We start from the raw sequence: 25,450 nt of genomic DNA, 5'->3' as shown, positions 1-25,450 counted from the left end.
TCAGATTTCCATAGCCCCCTCCTTGGGTTTGATCAATTTGCTAGAGTGGCTCATAGAACTCAGGTAACCAGTTTACTAGATTACTGGTTTATTACAAAGGTATTAAAGGATATGAATCAACAGCCAGATGAAGACATAGGAAGAGGTCCAAAACAAAGGAGTTTCTGACCCCATGGTGGTATGGCCTGGCACAGGTGACATATGGATGTGTTCTGGTTCACCAACCTGGAGGCTTCCTGGAAGCTCTCTAAGCCCAGTCCTTTTGGGCTTTTAGGGAGGCTTCATTATACAGGCATGACTAATTAAATCATTGGCCATTGGAAATTGATTTAACTTGCAGCCCCTCTCCCCTTTCTGGGAGTTAGGGTACAGGACTGAAAGTTCCAACCCTTTTGATCACATGGTTGGTGTATCTGGCAACCAGCCCCCATTAAGTTCATCCCCAAGGTTACAGTATTAACAAGGACACCCTAATCTTGGTCAAGACCTAGGAAATTCCTGGGATTTTAGGAGTTATGTGCCAGGAACAGTGGGTGAAGACAATACGTATTCCTAATTATAAGTCACAATGTCACATGGGGTACAAAGTTCTATTACAAATATGTGGACATTGGCCGTGATAGCACAGAGGAAGCTGGTTACTTGGAGCAGAGAATGGAAAGGTATATGCGATGGCAGCACCCCCACAGTAGAGAACATTTGATCAGGGCTTTGAATGACATGCAAAATTCTGCCAAGTAAAGAAGACAGGACTTTCAGGAGTCCTGTATGCAAATGTAGTGTAAGGTGAAAGTCCTGATGGTGTAGCCAATTCTTGCATGTGACCGGAGTTCAAGATACATGGGTTGAATGGCAGGAGAAGATGGGCAGTTTATCAAAAAGTTTTGTAGGCTATGCCAAGGAGTTTGGATTTCTTCTTGTATTCCAGGAACTCTGATTATAAATTTCCCTAAGACCCATTCAGTGTGCTTATTTATGAAGCACATTTTCTTGTACTTTCTCCCGGAAATTCTGATTCCATAAGGATTTCATTTTAATAGGCAGCCTGAGTGATTCAGAAATCCTCAGCATGGTAGTTTGGTGGCCACGAGCCAGTGTTGAATTAAAGCAGATACAGATGATGATCAGACTTGAATTAAAGCAGATAATAGATGATTATCAGACTTGGATTTTAGTGATAGAAAGGGTGGCATTGTGGATGTCAAGGATGGAAGCAGGAGACATGTTAGGCAGCTCTGATAATTGTTCAGGTAAGACTTAATAAGTGTTGATTCTGAGGAGTGACAGTAGAAGTGAAGGGAGTTTAGAGAATCAGTTTGGAAGTGTGAGTGACAGGACCTGGTGACATTGATTGTGGTAGATTGAAAAATAAAAAGTTGAAAATAGCTCAGGTTTTTAAGCTTGAATGACTTAGCAGGTGTTGAGGCTATTAAACAAGTTAGTGAAAAGAAGGGAAAGAATAAGTTTGGGAAATAAAAAGTTTCATTTGAGGGCTTATTAAGTTGGGGATACCTGGAGGGGGTGCTTCATTTTTCTTTGTATTACAGTATGGGTATGTGTACCCAAGCCAACACACAGACAATCACACCTCTTGTTATATTGCACATTCCTTTGGGGCACAGATATGACCTTGGTATTTGGCATATGCTTCACTTTCCCTGGCATATAGCCACTTAGAATTGAAGGTAAGGAGGCATTCATTAGAATAAGCATATGTCCCCTCCTCACCTACTTTCCCAAATGGTAGCATGGTGAAAGATGATCTCTACTTCCGAGATGTGAGGGAAATCATGATGCTCTTTGTTCTGTGAATCTAAAAGAAATCCAAAGTTTTAATCAAAAAAGAGAAAACATGAACACTTTGGGAAACAATCAGTTATGACATTTCAATCATGCCATCCCTTGGGTGCTGCTGTTCTCTTGCTGTGCTGCTAGGCTACCCACACAAACTTGCTTCTTAAGTGTGTCCTTGTTTGCACATCTTTGTATTAGTTGGCATACATATTTTCTCTTGTTTTCTTTGATTTGGGGTCATGGTTGATCATGTTCTCTTTCTGAAAACGATAAATCTTTGAACACGGTAAACAAGCTTTTTTTTAATAATTATATAAGATCTCAGAGGCTATTCTATTCCAGAAGCCACCCCCTACCTCTTTTTTCCCTATTCCGTTCTACTAATATCTTTTCCCTGACCTGCCTCAGACTTTCCAGGAGAAGCTGGACAGGAGTCACTAGAGTTCCTGTTGGCAGAAACAACTACTGCCTTAGAAAACAGTGATAAGTCAGGACCAAGGACAGTGGTGAAGTGGTGGTGGGTTCCAGATTTAGGCTCCATGCTTATACGAGATGATTTGTATATCACAGGTGTTCCATAAGCATTAAATCAAATTGAAAATATGAGTAGAAGGATTAATGTGCATTTCCATTAAATTAGCATGAGCTGGCCAATGTGAATATCATACTAGCTCTCTCAGCTTTATGTACAAAACTCTTATTTTCCTTCTGGTACAAGTGATAGAAAAAAAAAAAAACACTGATCCTGAAACAATGCTGTTACCATATCTGAGGAGGAATCACATCCTTTTCTTTGCTTTGAGTGTGTGCATGTGTGTGTATAGTGCTGATATCCTCATCAGGTGATATTTCAAATATCTTCTTAGAACCACACAGAGTCATATTTCCTACTAGTATGGTTTTACGTTCTTCTTTAAGAAAGTCCTACATTTTAGTTTTGTAGGCAATGCACAATTGTGGCTGTCAGAAGAACCAAATTCTTTCTAATTTCTGTTTTGGCACTAAACACATTATATCAAATGGAGGAACTAGCAATGGGAATTAAAGCAAATCTTAAAAGGTCTTAACTTAGCATCCTTTAGAATTAAGAGTCACAATATTGACATTCTGTCTTCAAGAACTAATCATCATGCCCATTAGGAAAAAAGAGCACATAAATCTCTTAAAATGAAAGTAAAAGAGCCATGGAGAAATTAAACCCCAAAAATGTTACCTTAGAAAAACTTACTAAATAAAAGTCATGTAAGGAATGGATTCTTAGCCTGCTATCCATGAAGTCCAGTGGGCTTCCAGATGTCTGTAGACCCCAGTAAACTATATGCAGAATTATGTGACAATGGATATTTGTACATTTTCATTCCCCCTAGAGAGAGTGAAATTTCCCAAAGAGTACAAAACTCAAAAGGCATCAGTAACTATCTTCTAGAAATCATTCTAGATCTTTGGACGTAAAAACAATGAACACTGATTTCCTGGTTATCTGTGGTACTAATGTGTAATATTTAAGATTTTGTTCACTTGTGGGTGACAGAAAATCTCAAATAGCAGTAAATAAGATAGAAGATAGAAGTTTATTCCTTTCTCATTGTGTTAGTTTCAGTTCTCTTGGAAGCAGACGCCAGAAATGGGATTAAATGTACAAGGATTTTATTAGGAGAAATACCTGAATGAAAAATAATGAGGGAGCTAGAGAAGCTCAGGGAGACAGACTGTAATGCAAGTGCCGCCTGTGAAGAGGAGAGGGCAAGGAGGCTGACTGGGAGGGTCTAAGGCTGCTGTGCAGTCTAAAGCACATTCATCAAAGCCATTGGGGGTGGTTGACAGGGACTCCCATGTCTCTCCAAAACCACTAGTGGGGAGCAACCCATGAGAGTCATGGCCTCAATGGAAACCTAGGTGATAGAAATCAAAGTGCAGCAGTCTCTTGGTCAGTTACCCTCCATGTTGAAGGAGGTCTGTGAAACACATTCTCATGGCTGTCATGCTTGTATAACAGAATCCCAAAGGTAAGTGGATCAGAGCTAGTAAAGCAGTGTCTCAACCCTATTAGGCAGCCAAGCTCCTTGTGTGTTGCTGCCTCACCCTCCCCAGCATGCAGCTTTCTCCTCATGGGCAGAGATGACTAATAGAAGTGTAGCCATTATATCTGAATTCCAGAAAATGAAGTAAGGGATGAAGAAGGGGGCACCCCCCTACTTTTGAGGACATTTCTATCCTGAAAGCCATACATAGCACTATGCTTATATCCCATTGGCCAACATTGTCATTAACCCCACCCAGCTACAGAAAAGCCTGGGAAAATATATTTTTCATTTTGGGCAACCATGTGTGGGGCTAAAAATTGGGGTTTCTTTTACCAAAAAAAAAAAAAAAAAAAGAATGAGAGAACAGATAGGAGGGAACAAATAGCAGTTTCTGCCACTGAGAAGCAGAGAAATACAGTCAACATGGATAATAACACACAAATATTCCAAGAAGTATTTACAGTTGGGCATTTTACTTTGTATGTCATCAAAGATGCAGATAAGGGTGAAAGCAAATGTGCAATGTACTCATACTTTCAAATTTTCAGGCCTTTATATGTACAGACTCTTTTTTAGTTTGGCCTTGTTTTTGGCAATCTGATGTCCAGTTGTTTTGAAAGACTAGATATCTGTATGATTATATAAGATTTGATAGAGTGGCCCACAGCACTTGAGTAACCAGTTTGCTCACTAGATTACTGGTTTATTACAAATAATAAAGGTATTAAAGGATATGCATCAATAGCCAGATGAAGACATAGGATGAGGTCCAGAACAAAAGAGTTCCAGACCCCATGGAGGTGGGGCCTAGCATGGGTGGCAATCAAGAATCTGTAAGATTCTAAATAATAGCAGCTAAGACCTCATTTGAACTTAACTCTATATTCAAAAGTCTTTGAATGGTGATGTCCTCTAAGGTCAGAGCTATTCTGGAAAGAGCATTTTGGGAAACATACTATCTTTAACTATGCTTTTTCCAGGTCTACTCACAGGAACTAAGTATGGCTGTAGAGTGGGAGGCTGTGGCACCTGCACAGTGATGGTATCATGCTATAACCCCTTTATCAAGAAGATAAGGTACCTTGCAGCAAAGTCCAGATATGGTTGTATTTTTAGAGTCTTAAACTTTGTTTTATTCCTTCACTTGATAATATGTATTGAGCACCTGCTGTGTGACAAGAACTGTGCTAGGCACTGGGGGTACAATGATGGACAAGATAGACATGTTCCCAGGAATATGAATCGGTTAGAAAAAAATGTACCATCAGTGAGGATAACATATGGTCAAAGAATCCCCTGTTGAAAGTTGAAAGGCTGTCTGATTCCCTGTGGTGTCTGGGGAGGAAAGGAAAGGGTGAACTGGCAGTGAAGGATAATGCCATCATCACACTTTTATATTACTATTACAGCCTACTAACTGATATCCTTGCTCCCACCCTTGACCCTCCCCCCACCCCCACCACTTGGTAAATCCCATACATCAGTCAGAGAGATCACTTTCAAGTATAAATCAGATCACCATACTTTTTCCTACATTGGTTTTCCATTACATTTAACATCTCTTTATGTTTGATATCTATCCTTCTTCATGTTTGTCAAGTTTCTTGGATCTGTGGCTTGATGTCTTCTATCAGCTTTGGAAATTTCTCAAGCCATCATCTCTTCAAATATTTATTCTTTCTCCTCTCTCCCCCCCTCCTCTCTCTCATCTCCTCCCTCTCCCCTTTCTGTCTCTCCTCTCTCCCCAAAATCAATGTACAAAAATCAGTTGTGTTGCTATATAATAACAAGCTATCAGAAAGAGAGATTAAGGGGCGCCTGGGTGGCGCAGTCGGTTAAGCGTCCGACTTCAGCCAGGTCACGATCTCGCGGTCCGTGAGTTCGAGCCCCGCGTCAGGCTCTGGGCTGATGGCTCGGAGCCTGGAGCCTGTTTCCGATTCTGTGTCTCCCTCTCTCTCTGCCCCTCCCCCGTTCATGCTCTGTCTCTCTCTGTCCCAAAAATAAATTTAAAACGTTGAAAAAAAAAAAAAAGAGAGATTAAGAAACAATCCATTTATAATAGCATTGAAAACAATAAAATACTAAGGAATAAATTTAACCAAAGAAGCGAAGATCTAAACACTGGGGGGAAAAAAAGATATTGTTGAAAAATTGAGGAAGGCAGAAATAAATGGAAAGTTATCCCACATTCATGGATTGGAAGAATTAGTGTTGTTAAAATGTTCGTACTACCAGAGCAATCTACAAATTCAATGCAATCCCTAACAAAATTCCATTGGCAATTTTCACAGAAATAGAAAAAAAATCTTAAAATTTGCACAAAACCAAAAAAAGACCCTGAATAGGCAATGCAATTTTGAGAAAAAACAAAGCTGGAGGTGTCACACTTCCTGATTTCAAAGTATTTACAAAGCTATAGCAATCAAAACAATATGACAGTGGCATGAAAACAGACCCACAGACCAACGGAACAGAATTGAAAGCCCAGATATAACTCATGCATATATGGTCAACTAATATTTGACGGAGTGCCAAGAGCACACAATGGAGAAAGGATAGTGTCTTCGATAAATGCTTTAGGGAAACCTGAATGAAATTTTACCTTTACACCACTCACAAAAATGAACTCAAAATGTATTAAAGACTTTAACGTAAAACTTGAATCCATAAAGCCAGAATAAAAGGGAGAAAACTCCTTGACATTGGTCTTGGCAATGATTTTTTTGGGTATGAAACAAAAAGCACAGGCAACAAAAGGAAGAATAAACAGGTGGTATTACTTCAAACTAAGCTTCTTCACAGTGAAGGACACAGTCAACAAAGTGAAAAGTCAAACTACAGAATGGGAGAAAATATTTGCAAACCATGCATCTAATAGGGAGTTAATACACAATTATATCAGGAATTCATGCACCTCAATAGCAAAAATAAATAAAACTCCAGTAATTTGATTAACTAATGGGCAAAGGGTCTGAATAGACATATTTTTATAAAACCGACAGATAGTCAACAGGTACTTGAAAAGGTACCCAACATCACTAGTCATCAGGGAAATGGAAATCAAAACCACAGTGAGATACCTCACACCTGTTAGGATAGCTGTTATCAAAAAGTCAAAAGTGTTGGCAAGGATATGAAGAAAAGGGTACCCTTGTACACTGTTCATGGGAATATAAATTGGTGTAGCCACTGTGGAAAACTGTAATTTCCTCAAAAAATTAAACATAGAGCCACCATAGGATCCAACAATCCTACTTCTGGGTATATATCTGAAGGTGATGAAATTAGTCCCTTGAAGAGATATCCTAACTCTCATATTCATTGCAGCATTATTCACTATAGACAGGATATGGAAATAATCTAAGTGTCCATCAACAGATGAATGTAAACACACACACACAGACAAACACACACACACACAGGAATACTATTCAGCCATGACAAAGTAGGAAATCCTGCCATTTGCAACAACACACTTGAATCTAGAAGGCATTTTGCTTAGCCAGATAAAGACAAATATTGTATGATCCTACTTATATGTAGAATGTACAAAAGAAAAAAAATTGCACTCCTAGAAACAGAGAACATAATGATGATTACCAGGGGTTGGAGGCTGGTAGAATGGGAAATGCTGGTTAAAGGGTACAGACCTTCAGTTATAAGATGAATAAGCTCTGAGGATCTAATTTACAGCATGGTGACTATAGTTAGCATTACTGAGTTGTGTAGTTGAAATTTGCTAAAAGACTAGACCTCAAGTGTTCTCACAACACACACACAGAAGCATGGTAACTATGTGAGATGATGGATGTGTTAATTAACCTGATTGTGGTACTCATTTAACAAAACATACCTATGTAAAACAATCACATTGTACACCTTAAATATATAATTTTATTTTTCAGTTATACTTCAATAAAGCTGAAAAATAGTAAGATCAGTAATAAATTCTTGATTATTTGTTTTTTCACCCACTGGACTTCTGGCTTTTTCAAAGTAAAGAAAATGGGGTTTACTGTTAGTCGAATGAATAAGTGAATTACCAGAATTTCAGGAAGTAAATAAGGTTAGTAAAATGTAAATTTTTTATAAGGTTTTCTCAGGACATGAGCAGACACTAAAAATTCTTCTTTTTAGGAAGAATTAATGGCTGCCCAAATTAACTCATTTGAGGTATTCCAACATGTATCCTCTCCATTCTCCACCTCTAATAAAAAAAAAAAAAAACTATCCTAATAACTTTATTCTTCATTCCAGATATTGCTGTGGTTCAAGTATAGCTATCTATAGGAGAGAAAACACATTGACCCCTTAATGTCTCTTAGATGTTTTGTTTTTTTTTTTTAATTTCTGGTTGTTGTTGTTGTTGTTATTTTAGTTTATTTATTTTTAGAGAGAGTGTGTGTGCATGCAAGTGGGGGAGGGGCAGAGAGAGAAGGAGTGAGAGAATCCCAGGCAGGCTCCATGCTGTCAGCACAGAGCCCAACTCGGGACTCTATCTCACGAATTATGAGATGACCTGAGCTGAGATCAAGAGTCAGATGCTTAACCAACTGACCCACCCAGGTTCTCCAATGTCTCTTAATTTTAAAAAAGGCTATTCAAGTCTTTTTTCAAGGGCTAGAAGCAAAGTGAAGATGTTAGGGAAATGGAAGAACAGACAATGGCAATTTAGGGAAACATTCTTATGCTCGGCTGGTGTCTGGTGCTGCTGCCTCCTCTGCTTTCCCAAACTGCAAAGAGAACGTGCAGGAAGTTGAGCTTTGGAGGCCCATTGGCATCTGCACTATGTTGCTGGTGACTAGGTCTGTGTTAGAGCCCTTGACTTAGAACCCAGAGATTATGGCTGGCCAGCTGGCTTTTTGTCTGTCTACTGTGTGTCTTTCTTCTGACCTCATTCCACAAATGATTTAAAGTAGTTAGAGTTGCCGGATGACAATAATTCCTTTTATTTTCTCTTTTTAAAGATAAGTCCAAAACTCTTCTCAGAAGATGAGTCTCTGCCGTTGGATTCAACTCAAGAACCAATATTTCCTCCAGAGCTAATGGTAAGGCAAAGTTGAGCTTGTTTTAGAGCAATTCCTTGTGAGATGTTTAGGAAGGGTATTTGCTTATGGGTCTTATCAAAAGCTGATTGACAAGTAGGTAATATCCATCTGTCATTGTTAGCCCAAAGTCTGAGTATGAGACTAAGGCAGAGATGTGTGAATGAGGGTGGAGCCATCAGGAGGGGACAGTTGACTATAAAAAGCAACAGATAGTATGTTAAGAAAATGTCATGAAATGACATCACAACATTTATAAATATAGACATGTTTTCTACTTCCAGCTTTGTTGAAGTTTAGTCTTCCATAGAATTATTTGACAAAATTAAGCATATTAAAATATTTCTTTTTTTTTATTTTAGAGAGAGAGCATGAGCAGGGGAAAGGGGCAGAAGGAGAGAGAGAGAGAGAGAGAGAGAGAGAGAGAGAATCCCAACCAGGCTCCACATGGAGCCTGATGCAGGGCTCATTCACACAACCCTGGGATCATAACCCAAGCTGAAAACAAGAGTTGGACACTCAACCAACTGAGCCACCCAGGTGCCCCACATGTTAAAATATTTCTAAACATTGAAGAAGAGGGAGAGAATATTCAAACCAGGAAAAAGTGAGAGCCAAAGCACACCATTGCAAATGAGCGTGAAACTCTGTGTTGCACCACCTGGCCAATGGGGAGGAAGGAAAATGCAGAAGGCTGCATACCCTCCACAAGCCCACAGGAGGAAGCATCCTGGGACCCTGGGAGGAACACTTATTAGAACTGAGAGAAATGGATCACTTGGGTCTTTATATAACACTTTAAACATTACACCTAATGGTTATTTTTTTATAATTTAAAATTTTTAATGTAAAATTAAAGGCAACAAAGTGTATTTTTTTAATCTAGGAATATTGACTAGAGGAAGCTGAATGGAAGGCATAAGACTACAAAGTAGAAGCTTTAAGTGATGTCACTTGATTCACCCAAGAAATTGTATTAGTTTGCTGTTAATTGGAGGAGTCTACACTTGGCTTTATTTTTTCCTCTTTTGACTGCCTGGTGACAGTATGTCATACATGATGTTAATCTTCTATTCTCAGAAGCTGGATATAACCCCTCTGGTTCTTTGTTGACTCCATCTATTATGAGAAAACACCCTCATAAGCAATATTGAGAGAAAATTACTCTTCAGAAGCAATATTAAGAAAATTTTGTGACTCTTATTAAAGTGATCATACTAATTTCTATATCACATGAAGAATATACTTGGCTTCTAGTCTAGTGTGGTCAGCTGGTTGTAGCATGGGATTAATGAGGCCAGTATGCTTCAGGTGCCCTTCAGGTATAGAAAATTTATTCAGAGAAATCCTTTTAGTTGTATGCTCTCTAGCCAATAATCTTGTAACTGTTTGTCACAAGGGAAATCAAGAAAAAGAATGCCTGGGGGCGCCTGGGTGGCGCAGTCGGTTAAGCGTCCTACTTCAGCTAGGTCACGATCTCGCGGTCCGTGAGTTCGAGCCCCGCGTCAGGCTCTGGGCTGATGGCTCGGAGCCTGGAGCCTGTTTCCGATTCTGTGTCTCCCTCTCTCTCTGCCCCTCCCCCGTTCGTGCTCTGTCTCTCTCTGTCCCAAAAATAAATAAAAAACGTTGAAAAAAAAATTTTTAAAAATAAAAAAAAAAGAAAAAGAATGCCTGGGTGATTACCTACAATCACTAAGACAACTACAAGGCAGTCTTCCCCACGTTCCTCCAACCCACTGAGCCCTTTTCCTGTGATGACCTGTTTCACGATAATCTTGTGGAGTGGCTGCCATCATCATGTTATAGGTGAGAGAAATGAAGCTGAATCCAGAGAACAAAGTCAACTACATGAAGGTGACCCTCAACAAGTGGAAGAAATGCTCTACTGAGAGAAAATATGTTCACCTCGTTATGAGCTTTCGGCACACCACCTAGTCAAACAACAGACAGAAACAAAATAACTGAGTGGTGTTAAAATCTTCTACAGCTCTGTGCTCTACTTACAATTCTTCTCCAAGCTCACAAGCCATTAACAGTCAGCCTGGGGGATGCCCAGCTAGCCTATGTGTTTTTAATTTGGGTTGTCTCCTTCTATTCTATGGCTTTTAGGCACAGGGTTGTTGCCTCCACTCTGGCCCTTCTAAGACCCTCTGGCCTATTTTAAATATCTACAATGGTTCTACTTTTCAGGGCCCTGTTCAGTGTCGTAGCCTTGGAGACAAGTATGAGAGTGCTATAGAAGATCTTCATTCTAGACATCCCTGCAGCACACTAAACTATGAGGTTAGTGGCTTTTTTTTTTTTTTTTTTTAATTCAAAAGCCAGTGGCTCCTTTACCTGGACACTCCACTTACCTCTCAGTGATTCTCAAGCTTTAGAAGCTCAAGCTTCCCTTTTGGTGAACTTAATCTTTCTTTAATAAGTTAATTAAAATTTCAAACTCAATGAAGAATCAGAACTAAAAATAAAACTAGCAATGGCAGTTTTTTAAAAATTTCTTTTTGTGTTTTGCTCTGTGTCCTTGTACCACGGACATGAATGAGCTGGCTAGCTTGCCACATGCTCTCTGCCCTTGGCATTGTGGAAGCTAGACACAACCAGAGTCACATTCCATGTCAAGGCCATGGGGCTGTTTTGATTTCATTTATAGAGGAGCAGAAAACCCAGCCCTTGGAAGCTGGTGAAAATGCAGTAACAGTTTTCTAAAAGAGCTATTGATTTGCTCTTTTTTTTGATAAACAGAAATGTTTGCTCCCCCAGTCTCATTTTCCAGGTGTCATTTAGAGTTGAATCAAAGTAAGTTCTAAGAGTTATTCAAGCTCTCCTAATGAAAGCTAACTATTAGAACAGAATTCCTCATGACTTTCAAATGGAATTTTCTACCACAACATCATAAAGCCAGCCTGTTAGTAAACTGGATAAGATTTGATGTGTTTTTCCTTGAAATTATTATCGAGAAACTTTTATTATCGACAAAGTTTTATTAAGTCAAGAACATGACAAGGCTTTTTAAAGCATCAGTTCATTGAATCTGTTGGGTTTAGTTGTAAAAGCTTACAGTATGTCATAACGAACATTGCAGTTGGTATATATATCTTGAGATTTTTAGGTTCAATATGTTCAAAAATTCAAGGACACCAAACTCCATTGAAAGTGATGATATTGAAAGTTTAAAAAAGCTGCTATCTTTCCTGGTGTTCTGCAAAATATGGCAGTTGCAACCTTTGGCTTATAAATACCCTAACATTGCTTTGACAATGCAATAAACCTCAGAAAGGAGCAACAACAAATTAATGAGCATCCAGATCACCCAAAGAAAAGCGATAATCTTTACACAGCTGCTAATCATAAAAGGGAGCTTGTTATTATAGATTGCAAGGCCGAGTTTGGGAAGCAGTTTATCTTCCACACAGATGTGTTTTCTTCTTGTTTTCCTGTGTTTTTTCATACACTATCACACATATCTACATTGCTAGAGCAACTTCAGCACTCATAACAAGCATTTTTTCCCCCAAATCAGTTCATTTGCTTTGAAAGCATTTCGACACAGCTTTGGGAGATCACCAATTTAAAGAGACAAATCCTTTCCCCCATGGTACCTTCAGCCACATTAACAAGCAGAAGCAAGGAGTCAAGTACAGCCTCTTTCACCAGTAGATTCATCCCAACTGACTGACCGCCAAGCAAAAAAAGGGTTGTATCTTCAGCTAATATAATCAATTGTGTATTTGTTATAGAATAGGAGAAAAATATATTTTGTGGGATTTTTTCTTCACTCTTTCCTCAGGCCTCACACAGCAGGGTTTCAGAAGGCTTTTTTTGAATACTATGAAGTATTTCATTATTGAGAATAAAAACTATTATGTCATAGAAAACTCTCAGAACCTTTACAGATATGTAAAAATGTCTTTCCTTAATGTTGAAGCTTATAAAGTACCTGGAATTTTGCTCTTCAGGATGGAAAAAATCTCATAGGATTTAAAAAAATAATTTATTGTCATGTTACAGTGTAGTCTTGGCTTCGGGAGTAGATTCCTGTGATTCATCACTTACATACAACACCCAGTGCTCATCCCAGCAAGTGTTCTCCGGCGGGCATCTCATAGGATTTTTTTTTTTTTTAAGATGTGGGTTGGAGCACCTGTGTGACTAGGTTAGTTAAGCATCTGACTCTTGATCTCAACTCATGTCTTGATCCCACAGTCATGATCAAGTCCCACACTGGGCTCCACACTAGGTGTGAAGCCTACTTAAAATAAAAAAATAACATAACATAACGTAATAAAAAAGCGTGGGTGATTTTCACTCAAGTTGAAAGCCCAGCACAGAATCACAGCATAGTACTTTGGGAGTATTTTACAGAAGGAGTTAATCCCTACCACATGGAACATGAAAAACCATATTTGATGGAGTCCCCATACATTTTTTTTTTCTCTTGATCACCTTCTCAGCTCCTCAAAGGAGAAAGACAAAAGGCCTGCTGGGAGCACTTGTTCCTAAGGACAGAGTGATGAGCTGTGTCAGTGGGGCTGGTGTGTGTTGGGGCTGCGTCAGATCCCTGTTCATGCCTGAACCACCCCCCCAGTTCCTCTCAGCTTCCCTCTTTCCCTACATTTATGGCCTGACGTCAGTCTTTATTTAATGGTGTCAAGACCAAGTTCTAAATTATTTTTCTTCATAATCTTCTGCTTTCTAGTTTATAAATTCAGGATGAACGCAACCTCCCCCCAAATTAGCCAATATTCCTTTTTCATGCATTGTATTATAGTAACTACAAAATTGAAGTTTACATTTAAATGAAACAATTATGGACACTAGAATAAAAAATGCGTATCAGTAAATGTATATTTTATAGAACAGTAAATTAAAATTTTTAAAAAATTTACATCCAAGTTAATTAGCATATAGTATAATAATGATTTCAGGAGTAGAATCCAGTGATTCATTCCCTAAATATAACACCCAGTGCTCATGCCAACAGTAATGCCCCTTGCCCATTTAGTCCATCCCCCCTCCCACAATCCCTCCAGCAACCCTCAGTTTGTTCTCTATATTTAAGAGTCTCTTATGTTTTGTCCCCCTCCCCGTTTTTATATTATTTTTGCTTCCCTTACTTTATGTTCATCTGTTTTATGTCTTAAATTCCACATATGAGTGAACTCATATGATATTTGTCTTTCTCTGACTGATTTTGCATAGCATAACATACTCTAGTTCCATCCACGTTGTTTTAAATCACAAGATTTCATTCTTTTTGATTACCAAGTAATACTCTACTCTATATGTACCACATCTTCTTTATCCATACATCTGTCGATGGACATTTTTTGGCTATTGTCAATAGCATTGCTATAAACATTGGGGTGCATATGTCCCTTTGAAACAGCATACTGTATCCTTTGGATAAATACTTAGTAGTGCAATTGCTGGGTCGTAGGGTAGTTCAATTTTTAATTTTTTGAGGAGCCTCCATATGTTTTCCAGAGTGGCTGCACCAGTTTGCATTCCCACCAGCAGCGCAAAAGGGTTCCCCTTTCTCCGCATCCTCGCCAACATCTGTTGTTGCCTGAGTTGTTCATGTTAGGCATTCTGACTGGTATGAGGTGGTATCTTATTGTGGTTTTGATTTGTATTGCCCTGATGATGAGTGGTGTTGAACATTTTTTCATGTGTCTGTTAGCCATCTGGATGTCTTCTTTGGAAAAGGGTCTATTCATGTCTTTTCTTCACTTGATTATTTGTTTTTTGGGTGTTGAGTTTGATAAGTTCTTTATAGATTTTGAATACTAACCCCTTCATCTGATATGTCATTTGCAAATATCTTCTCCCATTCCATCAGTTGCCTTTTAGTTTTGCTGATTGTTTCCTTCGCTATGCAGGAACTTTTTATTTTGATGAGGTCCCAATAGTTCATTTTTGCTTTTGTTTCCCTTGTCTCCAGAGACATGTTGAGTAAGAGTTGCTGTGGCCAAGGTCAAAGAGGTTTTTGCCTGCTTTTTCCTCTAGGATTTTGATGGCTTCCTGTCTTACATTTAGGTCTTCATTCATTTTGAATTTATTTTTGTGTATGGTGTTAAGAATGTAGAACAGTAAATTTTGTATGAAATAAGAATAAGTTCATAGCATCCCACACATGTATCTTGTGCCAAGTTAATTTTAGGAATCTCTCTACTTTCTGCATATAATTGTCAGTCAACATTTGGCTGATATTTTACTTTTTATCAGTTATATTATAAAGACAGTAGGTTTTAATTTTTTACAAATAACCAGTAAAAATGCTGAACATGTTTTCAAATTATACTTGCCACTTTCCATTTCTCTCTTGATGTTCCAGGCCTGCCCCTGCCTGGACAGCCTCTGATCTATCTCAAGCCAAAGGTTTATTTTTTGAGTCCCTCAAATAGATTGACAGTGATCCAAGACCACTCTTCTGTAGTCCCGTGAGCATCAGAGGCTATGGGAGAAGTGTGTTTCTCAGTTATCTTTATGTGAGTTTCCTCATTGCTTCTTGAGTGACAATTTTCCTGGAATTTCCACTGCCCACACTGCTGTCACCGGTCCCCTTAGCAGCCATAGCCTTCATACTGTTCTCTGAGCTTGGCCTCTGTTCTTTCCTTTATAAACCCCTCCTTTTTCATACATCCAGTTCTTCTCCCAATAACCAACCAACTGGGAAAGCTAACAACTCTCTCATATTTGAAATACTGGGGGAAATATTATGTTTCTTAATCGCCACTTTGGTTAATGATGCATATTTAAGGTATTTATAGAACCAGTATAGCAAGACAGTTTATTCCATAGGTCTCTAAGAAAGAGTAATATTAGTAAATCATTTATCAAAATGCAGGTCCCTTTGTCTTCATTCTTTTTTTTTTAATGTTTATTTATTTTTGAGAGAGAGAGACCGACCAAGCACGAGTGGGGAAGAGGTAGAGAGAGAGGAACACACAGAATCTGAAGCAGGCTCCAGGCTCTGAGCTGTCAGCACAGAGTCCAACGTGGGACTCGAACCCACAGACTACGAGATCATGACCTGAGCCAAAGTCGGATTTTAACTGACTGAGCCACCCAGGTGCCTCATTTCCTTTTAATTTTTGTTTATTTCTGAAAGAGAGAGAGAGAGAGAGAGAAAGAGAGAGAGAGAGAGAGAGGGAGAGAGAGAAAGAGAGAAACCGAGCATAAGCGGGGGAACAGCAGAGAGAGAGGATCCTTGTTTTCATTCTTTATCAGGACTGTCCAAGTTATGAGTTTTACCAATTATTTCTTCACTTCCTTACTTGGCATAGGAAAAGAAGGGCCCTTTTGTTGACAGCATGCCCTCAGTATTTTATAAAACATAGTCATGATACCATCATGCTCTTCTGAAAAATATTATATATTTCATTGCTTAGATAGAACAGTAAAATAATTTTGATAATAAAATTTAAAGAAGTAATGAGCATTAAAAGGATATAATTTTACATTTTCGGGAAGAAGTCTTTATATTCACTTACATAAATGGAATTTGCATTAGAGATATTTGTGTTCTGTATTCAGAAAACGTGGGCAAAAAACAGCATCATGACTATACATGCCAGTTTGCCTGCTGTATTTTTGAAATGGGCTTATTGTCCTGGTGTTATTATTAAGAGTGACTCTTTTCAGTTTCAAAAGTGTTCTGGTTTTGGTGTTAATTATATAGCTGCTCTCTTATGGGAGATGTGCATCATATTATAAATTATAAAAGTGATTATAAAAATGATATGTTGGGGGGGGGGCACCTGGGTGGCCCAGTCAGTTAAGTGTCCAGCTCTTGATTTTGGCTCAGGTCATGATCTCACAGTTTGTGGGTTTGAGCCCTGTGTCAGGGTCTGTGCTGACAAGCATGGAGGCTGCTTGGGATTTTCTCTCTCCCTCCCTCTCTGCCCCTCCCTGCTCGTGCTGTATCTCAAAAATAAATAAACATTTAAAAAAAAAAAATAAAATGATATGTTGGTTATTGATTAAACAGAGTGTAGACTCAAAGCAGCTTCCTCAAGACCCAGTTGAGCATCGCATCATGCATCTGTGTGGTATTAAGCATGCCACAGGTTAAGCCATTTACTGTGATGACATGCCTACAGTGGACCAGGAACTTTTCTTGATTTTTGTAACAAGTTTAAGAGCTCATGCTAAGATTGTGTAAGTGCTAAAATTCCTAATAGGCATTAATGATTGCCTTTTCGTCTAAGTCATATTAGTGGTAAGTAATGGTACAAAGAGGATTGGCTGTTTGTTGGCGATATCCAATGCAGATTAGAGGGGAACTTAGATCAAAATGTAGGATTTACTACAATTTGTCCTTCCATATACAGTTGACCCTTGAACCACACAGGTTTGAACTGAGCAGGTCCACTTACATGCGGATTTTTTTTGTACCAGGACTATAAAAACGTTTTCTTTTCTTTATCTTACTTTATTGTAAAAATATAGTATATAATACATATTACATACAAATATGTGTTAATCCACTGTTGATGTTATCAGTCAGGCTTCTGGTCAACAGTAGGCCCTTAGTAGTTAAATTTTAGAAGAGTCGAAAGTTATATGCAAATTTTCAGTGGTGTAGGGGGTCAGTTCTCCTAACTCCTTCATTGCTCAAGGGTCAACTTCACTCAAGTTCAAGTAATAGCTTCATTATCCCAGGAATTTTTTTCCCAGTTGTCTAGTAGAGAACTATTGGAGCAGCCCCTAGATGTATCTTACCACTCGAATATCTTATTCTCCAATTAAACATGTTCTCCATGGACTTCATGCTAGGGGGCTTCTCTGAGGACCTGCTTTGTGTGTTCTCATCTAGGTCTGTTGATCTGTCAGAAGCTCCCAGCCTTCCAGGCATGGTAGACATTGTGACTGAGGAACATGGTGGTGTAAACTCTTTCTGCCTTTTAATTCAACATGAGAAACTTCTGATGACAGAAGAGGTACTGCATTTTGCTTTCTCTTTCAAAAATAATTTCCTCAGTTAATGGCATTGCACATTTTCTTAAAGATGGCAGCAAATTTGGTACATTATAAAAGATGCCAGTAATTCCTCAAAACACTGTATTCTAATGGTGAATGAATTCAAATATATTCATTTTCCATATAAGTCAAGAAGTTGACTAGTTGTATAAAAGATACTTATTGTTTTCTATTTTCTAGTAGTAAAATAGTGTGCTAACAAATATGAAAGGGTAAATGAGGAGAGAATAATAACTTTTATTTGCTAATCTCTCCCTTAAAAATTCCCCACCATTGCCCTAATCTCAATGCATCCAAAATTCAAGCTCAAGTGATATGTCCACCATGAAGCCTTTTTCTTATCCTTTAATACAGTTCTGTCTCCCTCTCAGAACTCAGTGTGACTCATTCATTTATACTGACATGAATTCAACAGACATTTTTTTCTCATTCTTTTTATTTTTATTATTTTTTTATTAATATATGAAATTTATTGTCAAATTGGTTTCCATACAACACCCAGTGCTCATCCCAAAAGGTGCCCTCCTCAATACCCATCCCCCACCCTCCCCTCCCTCCCACCCCCCATCAACCCTCAGTTTGTTCTCAGTTTTTAACAGTCTCTTATGCTTTGGCTCTCTCCCACTCTAACCTCTTTTTTTTTTTTTTTTCCTTCCCCTCCCCCATGGGTTTCTGTTAAGTTTCTCAGGATCCACATAACAGTGAAACCATATGGTTTCTGTCTTTCTCTGTATGGCTTATTTCACTTAGCATCACATTCTCCAGTTCCATCCACGTTGCTACAAAAGGCCATATTTCGTTCTTTCTCATTGCCACGTAGTATTCCATTGTGTATATAAACCACAATTTCTTTATCTATTCATCAGTTGATGGACATTTAGGCTCTTTCCATCATTTGGCTATTGTTGAGAGTGCTGCTATAAACATTGGGGTACAAGTGCCCCTATGCATCAGTAGTCCTGTATCCCTTGGATAAATTCCTAGCAGTGCTATTGCTGGGTCATAGGATAGGTCTATTTTTAATTTTCTGAGGAACCTCCACACTGCTTTCCAGAGCGGCTGCACCAATTTGCATTCCCACCAACAGTGCAAGAGGGTTCCTGTTTCTCCACATCCTCTCCAGCATCTATAGTCTCCTGATTTGTTCATTTTGGCCACTCTGACTGGCATGAGGTGATATCTGAGTGTGGTTTTGATTTGTATTTCCCGGATAAGGAGCGACGTTGAACATCTTTTCATGTGCCTTCAACAGACATTTTTAAATGAGCACCTAATATGGCTGGCCACCATAGCTGAGCAAGCCCCATATGGTCTGTAAGCTTATAGAGCTTAAAGACAAGAGGAAAAGGCAAAGTGGACCTTTAATGTGCTTCCTACTTTGTATTAAGTTTATTTATTTATTTCTTTGTCTTATGTGTTTCCCCTACCTAGTAAAAGTCCTTGAGTGAGACCCCATGTCTGATTCATCTGTATATTCCACACATTGCTTCCCATGTAGCAAGGTGGAGGGACAATGATAGCACTGTTGCCGTTTGAAAGTTTCAGATGATTCAAAACGATTTGGCTGTTATATCTTAGGTTTTCAGAAAATGCAGCAAGGGCAGTGTTCAGTAGGTTTTCTGCCGAACCCAGATTTCTCAGTTTAATGTTTACCCAAAAGAGCTTCATCATTTGACATAGTCCCTACCTCTGTCTCTTGCTGGCTGATTTAGTTGATAAAAATGAAAGTTTGATGACTGTGAAGTCAAGGTTGAAATTCTCCCAAAGCAGGGCTATGTGGGACTGGCAGAAGACAATGGGAATTATGGCCTTTGCAAAATGTTAATTAAACAAGCAAAACCATTCTGAGATGCACCATAGGACTTCGTCTGTGTGGTGTGGGTATGTTGATTATGAGCATCACAAAGACATGTCTGTGTGCCAGGTCACAGAGGCAAAGCTAGGCATCTGTGCAGAGTGGAGAACATTGTGAATGCCTTTGTAAGTTTATTTTTTTTTAATTTTTTAAATGTTTACTTATTTTGAGAGAGAAAGAGACAGAGCATGAGCAGGGGAGGGGCAGAGAGAGAGAGAGGGGGAGACATAGAATCTGAAGCAGGCTCCAGGCTCTGAGCTGTCAGCACAGAGCCCGACCAACCATGAGATCATGACCTGAGCCAAAGTTGGATGCTTAACCGACTGAGCCACCCAGGCGCCCCACCTTTGTTAGTTTAATTTTTTTTTTTTAACTTTTTAAAAATGTTTATTTTTGAGAGAGAGACAGAATGCGAGTGGGTTAGGGGCAGAGAGAGAGGGAGGCACAGAAGCAGAAGCAGGCTCCAGGCTCTGAGCTGTCAGCACAGAGTCCGATGCAGGGCTCGAACCCACAAGCTGTGAGATCATGACCTGAGCCAAAGTCGGATGTGCAACCGCCTGAGCCACCCAGGTGCCCCAGTTTAATTCTTTTTTTAATTATGCCTTTAAAAAATCTTTTCATTATAGAATTTTAAACAAATATAAAAATAGACAGTAGTACAATGAGTCCCCATAGACCCATCATCCAGCCTCAACAATTGTCAATATTTTGCCATTCTTGCTTCATGTATCTCCCTCCTGTCCCCCGCCCACCCACATCCAGCAAACACACACGTGTGTGTGTATAAATGCACATGCACACTAGATTTAACTTTTTTAACTATAATTTTTTCTAAAGACAAAACTACTGTGTGCTCATTGTAGAAAAGATTTAATAGTTTAAAATTAATTTTAAAATGAATGATTAAATTTGAATTGTGGTCATGATATGAGGTGAGAGAGAACTGAACAGTCGTGGTAAATTCTTCTGGTTCTATTGCGCCTTTCTGGAGCCTTATTTTTTTCCCATCAACTTTCTGCCCTGATCTCTGTTTGAACCCCCCACCTGCAGGTACAATAATGAAGGGGATGCTCTGTGCTTGATTATGTCTTGACTCCTACAGGCTCAGTCTCTTCCTGACAAGCCTGTGCTACACCAAGGTTTGGGGCAGAGATTTGCTCACCAAGAGTGTTGTACTTTCATTCTCTCCCTCCCTTGTCTCTGATGAGATGGGCCGTGACCTTCTGGTCCTCCCTGTTCATGAAGGGTGGCCCTGATCATGGTGGCAGCCATAGGTCAAGGTGTGTGACTGGCTCTCCTAGGCCAGCTGGCCCTCAGCAGCCCCACAGGTTGGCTTAGAGCCTGAGTCTGCTGTATGACAGCCATTGATGCCCCTTGTCAGCCCCTTCTGCCAGTGATGCAGCCCAAAAACCTGAATATGCCTGGTGCCTGGGTGTTGGTTCCCAGATGGTCCCCATACAGGGCAAAAAAGAAACCAGTGGAAGAGGCAGGCCACTCCAGATTGATAGGTAGTGGTTTTAATAAGCAAGGGAACTTAATGGGCTTGTCTTGGGCAGCCACAAGTCTGGTAGATGTCTGCACCCATCTGCCAGAGTCTTAAAAGTTTGTAGGTATTGATGCCTTAACTGGGTTCAGTCACATGTGCCATCCAGATGGTCTATACCACACCTCACTCTCCTAAGGCTCCATCCTTGAAACAATTCCTAGTGTGGAAACTACTTTCCAAGGACAGGGAAAGAGTGAGGAGCCTCCATTTTCCTGGGTCAAGTGCAAGGATCAACTGGTGGTCACATCCTGTCAGTGACATCCTCCAACACTGGGGTCAGCAGGCCAACTCTGACAAATGCATTTTCTTTCTGAAGCCTTTATTAACTGCTGCACTGCACATGTGAAGGGTTATTTGTTGTGTGTCTGGCTCTGTGCTAGGCAGGAGGAGGAAAATGAACGAAAGGAGAGGACCTGGTGCCTGTGCTCCCTATTGTAGGTGTTCTGTGTCAGTCAGCTTGTCTGTGCCGTGGTCACAGATTCAGATGTTCAGGCAAAGTGAGCGGCCAAGTGAGTGAAGATTGTCTACCGATATTTGGAACCACTGATCCTGACAATCGAGGTAATGAGTTCAGGGGTAGTGCCAGAAGAGCACATTTCAGTGGGGTTGGCTACAGTAACAGGAAAGAAAATCCGACTCATAGTGGTGTCCAAAACACAGGGGCTTTATTGGTTCCGGACTGAATCAGTGTCAGCAAAGAACCTGATTTTGTGCCTTTCCTCTCTGCTGCCCACAGTCCAGGCCTTATCCCTGTGGTCACAGGATGGCAGCCAGGTTCTTCCCGTCCATGTCCAGGGAGCAAGAGAGAGCACCATTGTCCCAGTGTTCCATGTACAAGTCCTGAGATCCAGCCTTATCAGGCCACTTAGGTCACATGTCCATCTCTGAATGAATGATTGGCCAGAGGAATGGAGGACCTGTTGGTTACTGCTGGGGGTTAGATTTACTTGAAGTGCAAGGGCTGCAGGGGGAGCGATGAAGATGGAAACAGAAATCTGATCCCTGAAGGGGGCAGCTGAGAGGAATGCTGCCTGGGAAGCCAGCATTCAAGACAGTGGACATGCCTTGTGGCCCTGAGTTCACCTTCACCCCAACTCTCTCAGGTGTGTGCAGGATTCAGCAAGATGCTCTGCAAAGCAAATAGTGGAGACACTATTTTTAAATTCTTTAGTGCATATCTTAAATGAGTATTGAGGAATAATAGATCCTATGATGCCTGCAGGTATTTTGGCAACTTAAACAAATTGGAGTATTGCATTTTCTATCCTGTTTTTTAGAAAGGAGTTAGAAATTTACAAAGATTGTAAGACTCACCTCCATGAAATGATAAGGTGTTCTTCTGCATCCATTTCATTGGTTCTTATAATTTACTAAATAATGAAAGCATGCAAGTAGGGAAGGCAGCATGAATAGATTAGATTCATCTCAGACAGATGCATGGATGTGGAAATACATTATCTTTGCAACAGAATGAATCAGTTATTCTCTAGGTGACTAGGATGCCCTGTGGCAGAGAAAGAGAAACTGATGTGGCTGAGATTAGTGTTTCCAGAAGAACTTGGCTTTGTGTGTGTGTTTCCTGTCATGCTGCTTTACTCCAAGGAACATACGGTCTGTTTCTGGACAATGTGTTCAGTGTTTTAAAATTAAAATAAGGGGCACTTAGGTGGCTCAGTCGGTTAAGCATCTGACTCTTGATTTCCGCTCAGGCGATGACCTCACGGTTCATGAGTTCGAGCCCCATGTTGATGTGCTGTCAGCTCAGAGCCTGCTTGAGATTCTCTCTCTCTCTCTCTCTCTCTCTCTCTCTCTCTCTGCCCCTCCCCCACTTTCTCTCTCTCTCTGCCCCCCCCACTTGCTCTCTCTCTCTGCCCCTCCCCTGTGCGTTCTCACGTGCGCTCTCTCTCTCTCTCTCTCAAAATAAATAAGTAAATAAACTTAAAAATTTTTTTAAAATAAAATCGTGTCAAGAAGACAGACATACAGAAGTTAAGTTGCAGTCAAGGAGTGATAAGGCCTCCCAGATTTTCCTGGCAGTTTCAAATTGAAACATTCTCTTCCCTTCTTAGTCTGGTGTTGACTGCTGTGCTTGCCTCCTTTATATATATATATATGTATGTATATATATATATACATACATATATATATACACACGTACGTATATACGTATGTATATACGTATGTATATATGTATATACGTATATACATATATGTGTATACACACAGACACACACACACACTTATTCCCCAGCACTTGGTTTAGAGTTACTTCTGAATAAGAAATTATTTCTTGGGGTGCCTGGGTGGCTCAGTTAAGTGTCCAACTTCAGCTCAGGTCATGATTTCATGGTTGGTGGGTTGGAGCCCCACGTCAGGCTCTGTGCTGACAGCTCAGAGCCTGGAGCCTCCTTCAGATTCTGTGTCTCCCTCTCTCTCTGCCCCTCCCCCACTTGCACTCTGTCTCTATCTCTCAAAAATAAGAAAAATTAAAAAAATTTTTTAAAGAAATTACTTCTTAATAAGAGATTATTTACATGATGTTTCATCAAAATTTTGTTGATAATCCTTTGCCCAGTTACCAGTAGCTAAATATCTTCCCTTCCCTGCCCCCACCTTCCAGCCAAATAAAGTTCCAAACAAGAAGATACCTCTCTCCCTGCCCTCCCTCACTCCAACTGGCAGATCCCCAGTTGTTTGCCAGAGAATACCAGCATCAAACACCAAACTCTGACACTGTGAAGAAGAGCTGCCTCATGTTTTTATCAGAGGTCAAGCTCTCTGAGGTCAGTTAACTGGATCAGAGTGGATTTAATCAAAATATTTAGTGGGAAATATTCCCAGCTCCCTATATATCATACTTCCTTTTTATCATTTTTTTTTTGACAAGAACAATTTCTGAAATTGTCTCAAAGTTGCTCAAAGAGTAAGCAGCAAGCGAAGTGGAAAAAAATTAAACTTAAAAAAAATAGGATTTATAAAACTTCTGTTTTCAACCTGGAATATCTGAATCTTAGATAAATAAGAAAATCATATAAATTCATTATAGAAGGAAGTGTGGTATCAATCTAAATTAGATAAAAGTAAATATATCTCTGTCTCTAACACTGAGGTTTGACCAAGCTTATGCTTTTTAGAGGGTTTAATAGTTTTAATGGGAAAACTCCATCAAAACTCTTGGCTTAAGGGGTCAGGCTGATGACCATGGTGAAAAAAAAAATATGCTCCCACCCAGAATCTCCTATCAATCATCATGATCAACAACATGACCATAGCTAACACTTCTACAGAGTTCACTATGGGTTATACAGGTCAAAGCAGGTTTTATACATTAACTCACTAAATGCTCACCACAGTCCTATGAGGAAAAACTATTATCCTCATTCTGATGAGGAAATGAGAAGACAGGTCATACAGATGGTCACGTAGCCAGACAGTACTAGAAGCAATCAACAAACCCTCTATGGAAGAACCCGGGTCCCGTGGTGGTAAAAACAAATGAACCCACTTTTGAATGGAGGAAATGACAGGATCACAGTACAGCAGCCCTCCAGGGTATGTTGCTAGGTCTAAACATCTGCTAGTGGCCAGGGAGAAACAGAGTTAGGATAATTCCCAACTGCTAGCAGGCTGGAACTTCATGGATGGACAATAATCCATGCTAGATAATGTTGGCAGGAGCTGGCATGTCACATTTGCCAGTGGACACAGGGATTACAGCAAAGTAAACTCCTGGAATAGATAAGAAAACAAGTCTAGATTATTACAGCTACATTCCTGATTATGTGTACCCACCACTGTTCCCCTTCACTGGGCACCCAGTGGAAGCCAATGGGAGTCCATGTATAAGTGGATCGGCAGTACTTAGACTGAGCTTGTAATGGAATCTCACTTCCAGGGCTGGAGATCCCAGGTGCTCTACTGCCCTGTGCAAATGCTGTGTTATCCCCCCAAAACAGGAGTGTGGGGCTGGCAGGCAGATCCGCCATGATCCTTATCACTGGATGTCTTCAGCTAGCACTTATTGAGCACTTATTATATGCCACGTAAGCTCTTTACATGCTTCATTTCATTTTATCCACACCACAACTGTTGGAGCTGTGTGCCCAAGTATATCTCCATTTTACGGATGAGGCTCAGAGAGAAGAAATAATAGGCCCACAGTCAAATAGGTAGTAAATGGAAGGGCCCCTGGGTGGCTCAGTTA

At 39.9% G+C, this 25,450-nt stretch overlaps 1 protein-coding gene across 1 annotated transcript in view; it reads left to right on the top strand.

The window, feature by feature from the left end:
* Positions 1 to 25,450, top strand: part of LOC131490303 (uncharacterized) — a 46,120-nt gene that overhangs the window by 7,910 nt on the left and 12,760 nt on the right. Inside the window, exons 4-5 of the mRNA XM_058692549.1 lie at positions 8,786 to 8,866; positions 11,054 to 11,146. Of these exons, the coding sequence (XP_058548532.1) occupies positions 8,786 to 8,866; positions 11,054 to 11,146 (174 nt within the window). The remainder of the gene's footprint in view (positions 1 to 8,785; positions 8,867 to 11,053; positions 11,147 to 25,450) is intronic.

This window comes from Neofelis nebulosa, chromosome 2, assembly GCF_028018385.1.
Source record: "Neofelis nebulosa isolate mNeoNeb1 chromosome 2, mNeoNeb1.pri, whole genome shotgun sequence".
NCBI classification, from domain to species: domain Eukaryota; kingdom Metazoa; phylum Chordata; class Mammalia; order Carnivora; family Felidae; genus Neofelis; species Neofelis nebulosa.
The sequence above is the reverse complement of the archived record's forward strand: the minus strand, read 5'-3'. Positions and strand labels throughout refer to the sequence as shown.